The 12685-nt window shown below is 45.9% G+C and overlaps 1 protein-coding gene across 3 annotated transcripts in view; it reads left to right on the top strand.

Moving 5' to 3' along the window:
* The first annotated feature begins 705 nt into the window (after nt 1–705).
* The window catches only part of LOC111960602 (protein jagged-1b), a 29860-nt gene continuing 17880 nt past the window's right edge, over nt 706–12685 (top strand). For all 3 annotated transcript variants that reach the window (XM_023982684.2, XM_023982692.2, XM_023982676.2), the window contains exons 1-6: nt 706–1054; nt 1541–1843; nt 7706–7763; nt 9972–10229; nt 11036–11096; nt 12341–12471. In XM_023982684.2, coding sequence (XP_023838452.1) covers nt 983–1054; nt 1541–1843; nt 7706–7763; nt 9972–10229; nt 11036–11096; nt 12341–12471 — 883 coding nt within the window. In that variant the 5' untranslated portion in view covers nt 706–982. The remainder of the gene's footprint in view (nt 1055–1540; nt 1844–7705; nt 7764–9971; nt 10230–11035; nt 11097–12340; nt 12472–12685) is intronic.

Below are 12685 nucleotides of genomic sequence, written 5' to 3'. Positions count from 1 at the left end.
CTTACCATCACGGGTGCCCTCCTGGTTTTTCAATCATAATTTGTGGCACCACCACAGAAAAACAGCAAATCTCCTTATAGCACACAGCTGTCAGTTCGGGATTTGGCGATATAGCTTGGCTTTCTTTGTCGATGGGGCTCCACAATGGCCGTGTTAGTGGGGTCAACTATAGGGGTATCCGCGACATAATACGATATTAATGTGGATCATATGGATCCCAGCTCACTGAAAATAGGCAATAGATGTATGAGGATGCAGGCATGTTCCTTGTCAAACAAGACAATTGTGTTGGACATATCCCATGTACTTGTCAACAAGGGGTTTTCACATCATTGCATCATCTTGGTCAGGTTTAGTAGCCCTATTAGAATATATAAATGTTGACCAATAAAATCTGAATAATTAACTATCTTGCTCATTACTACCAGATTGCTTTACACTACACAAGATCAATAGGCCCACTGCACGAGGGTTCATCTCAATGTATAACTATGAACCAAATGCTAAATACTTTTCTGTGTGCTCTATGGACTTATTTGAAAGTAGCATCCTTGTTTGATGGCACTTGCGCAGTTGATTGTGGAGTAAATACACGACAGACATGCATATTAAACATTGGGTGTGGCTTCGATCTCAGGGCCTCTCCCACTTAGGAATATTAAACAGCGACTCGTGTATTGCCCCCGCCCCCTCTTCCCCTGAACTTGCTGTAAAGTCTGGGACAGTCATTCGGACACAGACGTCGCTTCCTTAGCTCGTGGGTATTGTTGTATCAGAGGCGATCAGAAATATATAAAGAAAAAGAACAATAGTCGAAAGGACAAAAGAGTGAGACAAGGGGGCAGGCCATTTTGCAGTGGAAATCTATGCTCTTTTGAAAAGGTGTTCTCCAGTCGTGCATGTTCAAATCGGAGGAGTATATAGAGCCGTAGGTCGGCCGGACTTTTAGTTTCGCAGCAAACGACACTATCAAACAGAAGGCATGATTTTGAGACTGAGTTCAATCTGTGTTGCCTTTTCTATTCAYGTCTTCTTGCAATGCATGTGGATTAAGGTACGTGGATATTCAAGCCGACTTCTTACCTTTTGTCCATACAGTAATGCTCTAATTTGACAGTTTTCAACATGCACATTTTCAAGAACTTGTTGTGGCTTTAGGAGGATGCACTGGAAAACTTGAGCATGTTTTCATGTCGCCATCAATTTGATATTCCAAAATAAAAACCAGTAACGCGTGCCTCTGTAAATGAACAGTATGGGAATTTCTTTGCAAGTTAATGACTACAAATCACACAATTAGCTATTGTCGATATTAGCTTGATAACTTAAACATTAGSTACCTACTTTAGCTTGATAAGATGTGTTGCAGTTAGCTACTTCTACAGTTGGAAACGTTCAAGCTTGYATAAATGTTGGGTTGACAGTTTGAAATGAATGTATCAAAATTGCATAAATGTTGATTGACAGTTTGAAATGAAGGTATCAAAAGGCAAGACACATTGAAATAACAAAGTCATGTCGCTCTTTTTTTCCAAAACAGGTGGCTATGGCATCTGGACACTTCGAATTGCAAATTGTATCGATGCAGAACGTGAATGGCGAACTGCAGACTGGCGTGTGCTGCGATGGATCTCGGAATGCCGCAGATCGCAAATGCACGAGGGACGAGTGTGATACCTATTTTAAAGTGTGTCTAAAGGAGTACCAGTTGAAGGTCTCGTCGGCGGGCCCATGCAGTTTCGGGACGGCTTCTACACCCGTGGTCGGAGGGAATACTTTTTCTTTGCGGAGCATGAGGAGTGACAAGTCGAGGATTGTATTACCTTTCAGCTTCGCTTGGCCGGTGAGTTGATTGCGTAGTTATGTTTATGTAACATGTTCTTCCTCTCGGGCGCGCGAGTTTGTTGAGAAACATTTTGGCTCAGCCAAATCCAATTTAGATTAATGGACAGGAATACGCAACAAAAACGATGGGCAGATAAGTAACTTTTGGATATGTCAATGTCAGCATGTCATTTGAGGCTAGCAGGCTACACAATGCAAGTGCATGGGCCACGACAAGACAGTCACGTTTTTTGGGGGGGTTACATTATTCTTACAAATACAGTATATTATAGTTCAATCGGATTGGCAGAGAATATGTCACGGTGAGGTCGTCCATAAATGTGCGCTGTCTGAATACTCATCACTAGAGTTTATGCGTCAGTTCTTGGAAATAGGCCGAAATTCTAAACCAAAATGGGCAATTCCAAAGAGGTTTAATCATTTATGAAGAACTGTAGGGTCGCATCATTACACCAGTGACGCGCTGCCAAACGAGATTCATTCCACACTGTCTTTTCCTAAAGAGCGCGCGGCCAGTCGCYGAGCGTCAAACAATGGCTTCTGCAAGAATAGGCAATAAAACAGCTGGGTTATCTAGCCACGGCGTTTACACACAATGCGCTCTCAGGAAGCAGAGAATTCACTCAATGAACTCTACGCATTCCTCTGGTTGACCGTTCTCGTGTGTGTGTGCACGTTTTTTTATCATGCCACATTTTTCATGACTTGAGCCATCCATTTTGACCATGTTTTGAGCTCATTTCTTTCTGTGGCTGTGTGAGATTATACTGTCGTTTTGAGAATTAAGAGGAAAAAGCTTGAATGAGGTAGGCTAGTTGTACACAGCAATTGTTTTCAAGGATTAGCCTGTAGTTGACCTAAGAACATGACAATTAAAGTGGACTGACAATATTTCAATGCAGATAAGTTGYCCTGGCAGCATCAAAATATGTTTTGGACACAATGATGTGGCCCCCAAATGGTTTTCTAGGCATGCTCCAATATCACTATGAAAAGACCTCGCTAAGAAGCCATTGTCCTATTGCATACTTCCTTTTCCATCCAATTTCTACCTAGCAATTTGGAAACATGTTTAATTACTCAAGCTTGTTTGCCCAGAATTACCACAAAGACAAGCTCAGGGGAAAATGTAATGAAAGATTGAATGAGGAATTGGCATTTTTTCACACTTTAATTTGTTGTCATACAATAACCCCTGTTTTGTATGAATTGTACACTTTTAACTCATCAGCATTCAATGAAGAGGTGCCAGGTCATCAATGGGATGAAGTAATTGGATGTTTGAGGGAGTTGCTAGGTAACGAGGCCTCCCACTGGGAGAAATGGAACTGGGAGCAAGAGAGGGAGGAGTGCACCTGCAAGGGGGGCATAGTTGATGGAGCCAGCTTTTTTTTCCCTCCAGACCCTTTGCCTACAGTGTTCTCCATGGCTAGACCTAATGGATGAATAATGATGTGTGTTGTAGAAGGGCAGTGTTGGATTTGTATATTATTTTTTGTGGTTTTAAAATTCTAGGTGGATTGCAAAGAGGATATTCCTAGAAATAAGGGGCTTTTGGAACTATGTCAACATCTTGTTCTGTTTAGTTGGTGGCACAGGGCATTCGTGTGGACACTTTTGAGATTCTTGAATATTCCATGAACTGGACAGTCAGCCAGCATCTATGCCACTACTGTCTAGGGGCAGTCGACATTGCTTAAGTCACAAAGGTCTGGCCGTGTATCCTCGCCCCTGACCTTAACACAGGCAGTATAAAGGCCTCTTGTTCCCCCACCGCCCTTTGTCAACCTGGGCCTGAGCGGTTGCGCTTGACTGGACACAAGACATTCCATCTTTTAACCCTGCCACCCTATAGTAACTGGCGTGTTAAATGAAGCAGTCACCGTCCCCTTACTTCGAAGAAGCAGGGGCGTATTTATTAGTGCACACTGTAGCAAGACATTTAACAACGGAAAATGCGTTGCAACAAAAATGTGTTTCTTATTGGATGACTTTAGATAGGTCCCTCCCCAATTTGGTCAGTTTGCTTCTGTTGGTTCCTATTGAAGAATACACCCCAGACTTGGCTAGACGTTTTGGGCTAGGCTAGAGTGGCCCTGGGTCTGTTTTATACGTCCACAACCCCGACCCCAAATTGGCACGGGCGAAMCAAAACAACCTCACTATGTGCGTCAGTCTGTTTATTGGGCCCTCGAATGGCAACCTCTTGCCGTGGCCAAAAGTATCGCCAACAACATCTCACTTGCGGTTGTTGAACTTTCATTCCCCCTCTTCTTTTTTTTTTTTACTCTTGCATGTGACACAGGCCACTGTTCTCCTCTTTCTTTTTAGAGCTTGGAGAGAGGAGCTCTCTACTCTCTCTCTCTCGGCCCCTGGCTCGACGGCCCTAGCCAGACAGAAGCAGTGACAGCTTATGTTAGCGGGGGTGCGGGGGGGGGGGCTAAACAATAGCCTGGGCCCGGCCGGGCTGACAGCGAGGATTATGGGAGATAATGGGAGGCCAGGACGGGAATAATGTGGCTGGGGGGAAGCAACAGGATGCAGCAGTAGACTCGGCAGTGCCGCGGTTCGTTCGGGGCTCCCAGACTAAACCGTTGTGCTGAAGTTGCCATTATTTTGAAGTTCGGCCCCTATTGCCCATCGGTCGCCTTACTCGCGTAATGCCGGTAGGCCTATTATTCCACCATCCGCCAGCCAGCAGTCCCCAGAGCCAAAAGCCTAGAGAAGGATAGAGGCCAGTGGGGATAGTTGACTCTGATGGGACATGGACATAGGCCCCCTCACCACCACCCCCCCACCCACGGTCAAACAGCGGGCTAGAGTTCAGCCAGAGTGACAACAGTTGATGCTTGGATTTTTTTCTGTTCATTTAGTTTTCACTCTCACTTCTCAGTGATTATTCTTAGTCTCACTGCTCTCTGGTTCTATGGATTGGAGAGAGAAAAGACAGGTCTGCCTCTGTTTCCCCTATCTCGTTTTCTGTTTCTCTCCATCCTTCTCTCCATCCCTCTATCTCCCTTACTGTCGTAAAAGCCTCATCTACCGTGGGGGGGTGTATGTGTGGGGTGTGTGTTCAGGAGAGGCAGGGGGGAATGTGTAATAAAGAGGGAGAGATGAAAAGGTGGATGAACAGAGAGAGGTCCGACAGTACAGAACTGATAAGCACACAGTGACTTATGAGGTGAGGGTAATCAGAACAGCCTGCTTGTGTCTTCTCCGTATTTCATCTGTGCACATTCAGCACAACACGTCCAGATAGAAGTTTATTTGTAGTGTTTATGTCAACCAGGACATTTTGACCCAACATGTATACGGGATATTTTAGGTTTCAGAAGCATTGAATGCTAGTAAATGTCAAAACAATATGGTCTGGTTTCCTAGACACCGATTTAAGACTAGTCCTGGACCAAAAAAACCTATTTCAATGGAGAATTTCTGTTGAATGCTTTTTAGTCCAAGACTAGTCTTAACCTGTKTGTGACACTGGMCCCATATCAGTTGACCTTTGATAAATGGTGTCTGGTGGTGAATCAAGCATGATTTTTTTTTTGTTATCCACCAATGTGGTTTCATTCAATGTGGGGCAACTATGATTTTATCCTTCCTTCCCCCAAAAAGAATAGCCTCATCAGTTTCCCTTTATAGGTAGAGACCAATCAAGCCACCATTGCGTGAGCCCTACTCCTACTGCTCTGCAAAACACAGGCACTTACTCAACCTGCCGACTCCCTCCCTGGACGTGCCCAGGCTTGTCTGCTTGTTTCACTTGCTTTTGAACTATTTTCCCACACTTATCTCAGCCTAGTGAAAGCGCTGGGCCCTGCCTCTGTCCTCAACCAAAACTGGGTACAGAGAAGTTAGGCACCGTTCCAAAAATACTCAATCAAATTGCAGCAAGAATGGAGTGACGTAGGGGAGAAAGTGGGACAATGTTTGGAGAGGCACCACTAGTCTGGGGAAAGAAGGGATGGTGTGCTTAGTTTTTTTTACCTGGCTGCTATTTACCGTTTTGGTAAACGTTACTTTGGCACCGTCGAAAGGTGGCATGTACTAACCGAATGGGTTTGGGAGGTGGAAATGGTTTGAAATTATTTTTTCTTTGCTATTTGTGAGGAAAGGACAGTTTTGAGGGGAGTTGTATTTTTATTTAAGGACAGTGCTTTTAAATTATGAAGCTAGCCAAGTGAAATTCCCAAGCTTTGGATAGTAAAAGAAACTCGAGTTGACTTGGCTACCACTGTTTTAGCTCGTCTCCATTTCAATGGTTATGATCATGAGTCATGATATGCAAAATGGCTGCACACACAGTTGGAGCTGCTGTGTGGTTTTCCCCAAATCTTGATATCATCTGGATTTCCTGTGAGTGATAACCAGTAATTAGACTGACATCCATATAAGATAGCGATCAGGGATCCAGTGGAACAATGTAGCTAGCTGCAGCCGCTGCTAGGCTGTGCATGGCTACGTGTGCCAGCGAACCAGCGTCGTGTTTGTTTAAATGGGACAAAGTGGCAAGGCCATAAGCCCCACACAAGAGGCCGGGCATGCCTCCAAGGGAGAGGGAGGGAAAGGACGAGCGAGCGCTGTCTACCCCGACCGCCCCAACCCCCTCCCATCACCCTGTTTCCACCACCACTCTTTCCTCCCCCATCATATTTTTGGAGCTTCATTGACAAGTGCTACAAGGAGTGCTCGTGTGAATGTTGGCAAGTGAGTGTCGTGAGTGGAGAGAGGCCCATGCACTCTGACCGGAGCCAAGTATGGGCAGGCACACTTGCGTTCAGGCACGCACACACACTTATTTGCACGCGCACACACACAAATCAATATATTTTTGCACAAAGATGAAAACTCATGATACTGTACACAACAGTCTCAAATGAATGAAGGCACGCATACACACACTCTGGCACACACAATCCTCCCTCGGCCCAGCCCTCCACGGCTCTCCGCTGTCCGTTATCCGATACYGGTGAGAGCGATGGGGGCCTTAAGAGAGACAAAGAGTTTCAAAGAGGTGCCGAAATAATGGACCCCCCGTCTCCACGACATGCATACACACACTGAAATGGCCTTTTTACACACACACACACACACACACACACACCTACACACACAGCCGAGATCTCCATTCTATTCTAACTATTACAGCGCCCTCAAGTCACTCCACACAACTACTCACGGTGCACTGGAAGGGGAAAAATAAAGGAAAGGAACCCAGGATGGTTTTTAAACAATGCCAGCGGTTTGCTCTCTTTATCGCCACCCTTGGATTCTCTATCCCTATCCGGGGAGGGGGTAGGAAAGCGGTGGGTTAGTTTTGGGGTGGGTTGCTGTAAGGGAGAGTGGCTTAGCCCGACCGGATCAGAGGGCTGCTGGCGCCTCGGGGGGGGGTAGCCGCGCTCTCTCTAATCTGCAACATATGGAGAACGGCCAATGGACAGACTGAGTTAAACGCCACCATACCCACTCACTTGCGGCTCTCGTGTGTGTGTGCTCACGAATGGGAAGGAGTTTGTCTGTATTTACACTGTTCCCTGTGACTGTGTGCCTATTAAAAAAATGTTTTGCTTTATTGATAAAGGTACACACTGCGTTAATGTTATACCAGATCTAAGAACAGTTATTACCTCAAATGGGACTTTCTCTCCCCCAACTGTTTATATTTCTGCTAATATGCTATGTCCATTCAAACAGCAGGCTAAATAAGAAGTAGCCTACAGCCAACTCTGTTAGCAGGAACTATGCAGAAAGGAATCTAAAAGTAAACTTGTATCAGCCAGTGGTGAAGGAGTTAACGCAGCTGTGACTTGTTTTACCTGACACCTCTCTCTATCTTATTAATCTTATCTCTCTCCAGAGGTCCTATACATTGATCGTGGAGGCCTTGGACTTCAACAACGCCTCTTCTACGGGCAGTGAGTATTATCCCCCCACCATTATGTTACATCTCTCACTCTCTCTGCTCCATTTGGTTTCGCATTACAAAAGCAACACGACCCCGTGACCTGGAAGTGGTGGTCCCAGGACAAAAATAAGGAACCTGTAATGCGGTTACTTGCGTGTGTGTAAAGGGGCAGATGTGTGTGTGTTGGGTGGGGGGCTTAATATATTGGTAAGGGACATTTATGGGGCAGGGAAATTATACTTGTGCTTATAAAAATGTTTTTAAAGGCTTTATGACTGATGGCAGGTGCACCCCCCCCCCCCCTCATTTGAAAAGCCATTGGTTGGCATTACTGACCAACATTGGGCAGAACTATCAGGCATAACTATCAAGCATGAGTCATTCCCTCTGTCTCTCGAACTCCCTTACTATCGATATGGCTCTCAATTGTAATGGTACGCAATAGTCTCATTCAGAAAACAGTGACGGTAGTATAGACTGGTAAGGGAGTGAGTGAGGAGGAGATGGAGGGAGATCACACTACAGATTTAAGCGTTGTTTGTTTTCAGCCCGACCGTTAGGCAGTCAGTGGGAGTTATGGCTGTGTTGCATTTGGCATCCCTCAGGGAACCATTATAGTTCCCGTGTTAATTCGGCCCCAGGGTACGCTGACCCCTGTCCAGGTGTGCTTTGGCCCAGAAGGAGGGGAGGGCAGTTGTTCCACCACAGCCAAGTCTACATCGAGCATGAAACTAAGCATCGCATTCGGGCCAATAAAGGCCAAATGCGAAAAGGTTAGTGTGAGGTTGAGGACTTTATTTTTCGAAAGCCCTCCCACCGACAAGCACACACAACAAGACAGCTAGATCAATGAAAACGTCTGCCAAGGAAGAGGGCCAAACGAGGACAGGCCAAATATTGACCGTCTCACTCAGCGTCAACAACCTAAGTGCCCTGGGCACGTGGCCAGTTAGCCTCCAATAAGCAGACTCATTAAAAGCCTATCACAGTTGTGATGTTAATGCTAGCCAAATACACTGCTACGGCTAACCTTAGTCTAGAGTTGGCGTCTCTAAATTGTGCTTACGTAAGCTTAAATTACAAGTTACCGAGGTAACTATCATGTCGTTGCCGACTTGACTCATTGCCCCGAGCAGTATTCACCACGAAACTGAGAGGTTTAAATGTTTGGTCAAATCTCCAGGATGGTCYAGTACGGTTTTCTTGAGGTTGGCTATATTTAAAAAAAAATATGCTACTTTAGCTCTATTTCTCACACCGTCAACCGTCTAGGAATTTCCTGTTTGATGTGGTGGGTCACAGTTGGCTTCCAGGTCGTTTTTTTTTTTTTAATATATATATTTGGTTTGAGGACCCTGGGTTAATTTTGTCCATTATTTCGCCAAACCACAACCCCCTCGCCGTCAAACTATTCCGGGCCTCAGGTAGTGAGAGGGTGTCACCTCACCCCGACCACACTTTGCACTCCACCGGCGAAATACCACATTGGAGCTCAGGATTCTAGAACGGCCTGGAATATTACTACTACGGCCCGCCACTACAACTAACACTGCCGTAACGAAGCAGCTTTCCCTCCAAGAAAAGAGGAGTAAACAAACCCGAAGCTTACGTTTCTGTTCATTTTCGTGCCCCCATGTCAAAGCTCGCAGAGGCTGAACGGAATTTAAGTGGGCAGACTATTTTGGACATTTTATTWWAAAAATTATATTAAAWAATTGCGTTGGTTTGCATTACTGCCTTTCTGTATTTCTAGAACACCAGAGGATTTCTTAGTTGAAAATGGTATTAGGAGGCAGCGACTGCCCTAACACAGTGTGACATAGCTGCGCTGGTATGGTAGGGATGGCGTCCTCTCTCCCTCGCGCGCTGACCCCGGTGAGGTCGAGTTTGTTTGGGTGCAAGGGAAGCGACGTGGGCAGAAGGGTGCATCACTTATGTCTGTTGGCAGCAGTAGATTTGGATGGCAATTCATGTTTGGGCATTTACCCACTGATATTTGGAGACCCTGTACTAGTAAAGACTGAGAAATGTCCCAAAGCAGGACGCTTGGTCTTGCTGAATGGGCATTCTCATCCTCATGTGTTGACTTCTGTGTATATATTGTCTGTCTGTATGACTGCGTTTATGTCTTTGCCGTCCCTCACCCTTATGCCGATGTGTTTCCTACCAGTCCCTCTGACTCCTCTCTCTCTCTCCCTAATCCATTTCCCTCCATCAGGTGGGGGAGGCGAGATGATCGAGAAGGCCGTTCAGTCGGGCATGATCAACCCCAGCCGCCAGTGGCAGAGCCTGAAGCACAACGGGCCGGTGGGCCAGTTTGAGTACCAGATCCGCGTCAGCTGCGATGAGCATTACTACGGTTTCGGCTGCAACAAGTTCTGCCGTCCGCGCGACGACTTTTTTGGCCACTACAACTGCGACCACAACGGCAACAAGACCTGCCTCGAAGGGTGGTCCGGACTAGAATGCAGCACTGGTAAGAGTGGGGTTTAACCAAAGTAGTTGTCTGTAATTTTACAGGAACGTGAAGCCAAACGCTAAGGTCATTTTTTCCCCCCACGAGGTCATACAGTTGAACAAAGCTCAAAAGGCATTGATAAGTGACATTCATCAAGAATCAATTGGAATATATAATTTAAATGATCAAAATGTTCTATAAATAACAGTGGGCCTTTTTAAGGGCAAGTTGTGCTTTAGTGCCTTTCTGTTAGCATGCCATCATTAAGGCAAGGAAGGGACGTCCAAAACTAGCTAAAGTGACAATGGACTGCAATTGTGTTGAGGTGAATCTGACCAGAGAGAGAATGAACACTAGACTAAATGATATCATTTAGGGGTGGGGTCAAGCTGGCTTCTTCACCCATTGACACCAGGGCATATTGTCTTAACGCAGCAGATTTTGGCCACGGCCGGCCCGGCAGGCTTGTACAAATAGTTAGCGTTGCCGTTTGGAATTTGGGCTGTTTGCAACGCACCAGCGCACCCCCTAGGCCCTAGTATCCTCGCGGGGAGCGATGGCAGAGCTCTGGGATAAGTCTTGGATTTTGTAGGATTACTGCCCCGGTTGGAGCTTAGGACATTCCCACGAGTTTGGAGATGAGATAGGGGAGGGGGAGCTGTCTGACATCATCATGCTGACTCTTTGTGTTTTCTCTCTCTCTCGTCACTCTTACTTTTTTTCCCCCCCTGTGAATTTCTTGCTGACTCTCACTGTCACCCCACTTGGACTTTCTCTCTCTCTTTCTCCTTTACTTCCTCCCTCATTGTCTTTCTCTCTCTCAGCAATTTGCAGGCAAGGCTGCAGCACTGAACATGGTTCCTGTAAATTGCCCGGAGATTGCAAGTAAGCACCTATTTTTTTACATTTTTTTCAGCAAACCTAAGTTAGTAAAACGCTCACTGGAAAGTGCCAGACTTGTTGTCACAGCAACATCCTTGTACCACATGGAAATAACACGATTGGTGGGGGGAATTCCCAACACCATGCGTTCTGCCCACTTTGGATTGGCACCGGACTCAATGGAGACGTAATTTTTGGCAGTGTCTCCGTTAGATAACACTATACGTTCTACACGATGCTATATGTGGCAATCAAAGTCACAACCCTTGATCGTGATGTGTTCATTAGGCACCAAACAGAAGAAAACAGACTAAAGCAGGAAGTGACTGTTTTAAAAAGTTTTACATTGCGTGCCCTAATAAACACAACCCACTGAATCCCCCTCCCATTATCCAGAGCTGTGAAGGGCCCGAACCTTTGCGTGTTTTGGGAAGGGAGTGTATGTGGGGTGGTTGGAGATTATCGCGACCCCTCTCGACCCCCTTTGCGCACGTCTGCCGGGGGCCCCCCAGAGTGGTGAGAGCTTAATGGCGGCGGTGGAATCTGGTCTCGAAGACCTCTGTCAAATTCAAAGGATTTTTTTCCTCTTTCTTTCACCTGTCTGTTTCCCCGCTCCCACCCTCTTTCACTTTTCTTCAGCCGCCACGCTTTGATGTCGCGTGAGCCTTTTAGTCTCGCAGCCAAGAAACGATCGCAAGCGGCGCTAGGAGACATTAGCATGTTGTGGAGATTCTGGAGAAGCTTCTAGGGCTTTAACTGAACTTGAACACACATCTGATTCTTCAGGAARGCTGGAGTGAAATGGGTAATTTCGAGGGTTTCACATGTCCTCCATTTTTGCTAGATTTAGCAGCTCTTATTCAAGCCTTTCAGAAGGCTTGAATTAGGTAGGAGGTATATATTGGGTAGCTGGGATAATTATCCATTGCCTCAAGCAAGGGTGGGCTGGGCATGGATACCAGGGATGAATTATAAGGGGTGGGGGGGTGTGTGTATATTTGATTCGCTCTGTTATGACTCATTGAGAAGCTTACCTCTGCTAGTTCACTGTCCAGACAAGATTTTTTACTTACTCAAGGAGCAGCCTTAGCCCTGCCCAACCCATTCCTGTGTGTTAAAAGATTGTGATACATTGTCTGTGTTTTTAAGCGGGATAGTGTTGAGAACTGAATATATGTATTTTTTTGTTAAGATCTGTCGTCCCGGGCATTGAGTACTTATCGAGTGTGTGCGCGTGTGTCCTGCAGGTGTCTGTACGGCTGGCAGGGCGAGTACTGTGATAAGTGCATCCCTCACCCGGGCTGTGTGCACGGAACCTGCGTGGAACCGTGGCAGTGCCTCTGTGACACAAACTTTGGCGGCCAGCTCTGCGACAAAGGTAAGCATACACATGCAAGAATAGCAAACGCACACCAGAGAGGTATACTACAAAGCGTGATCATTGAGTTGGCCAGCTAACTTTGTAAACAACCAGAAATAGGCCTACTGATTTTCTGGTTCATTAAGAATGCTAAACTTATGTTTTTGGTTGTTTCAATCACAACATGCCAATTTCAAGCTTATCTTAAAKAAATATATTTAGTTATTTATTT

Source organism: Salvelinus sp. IW2-2015, linkage group LG1 (assembly GCF_002910315.2).
Source record: "Salvelinus sp. IW2-2015 linkage group LG1, ASM291031v2, whole genome shotgun sequence".
Classification (NCBI taxonomy): Eukaryota; Metazoa; Chordata; class Actinopteri; order Salmoniformes; family Salmonidae; genus Salvelinus; species Salvelinus sp. IW2-2015.
This window is presented reverse-complemented; position numbering and strand designations above follow the sequence as displayed.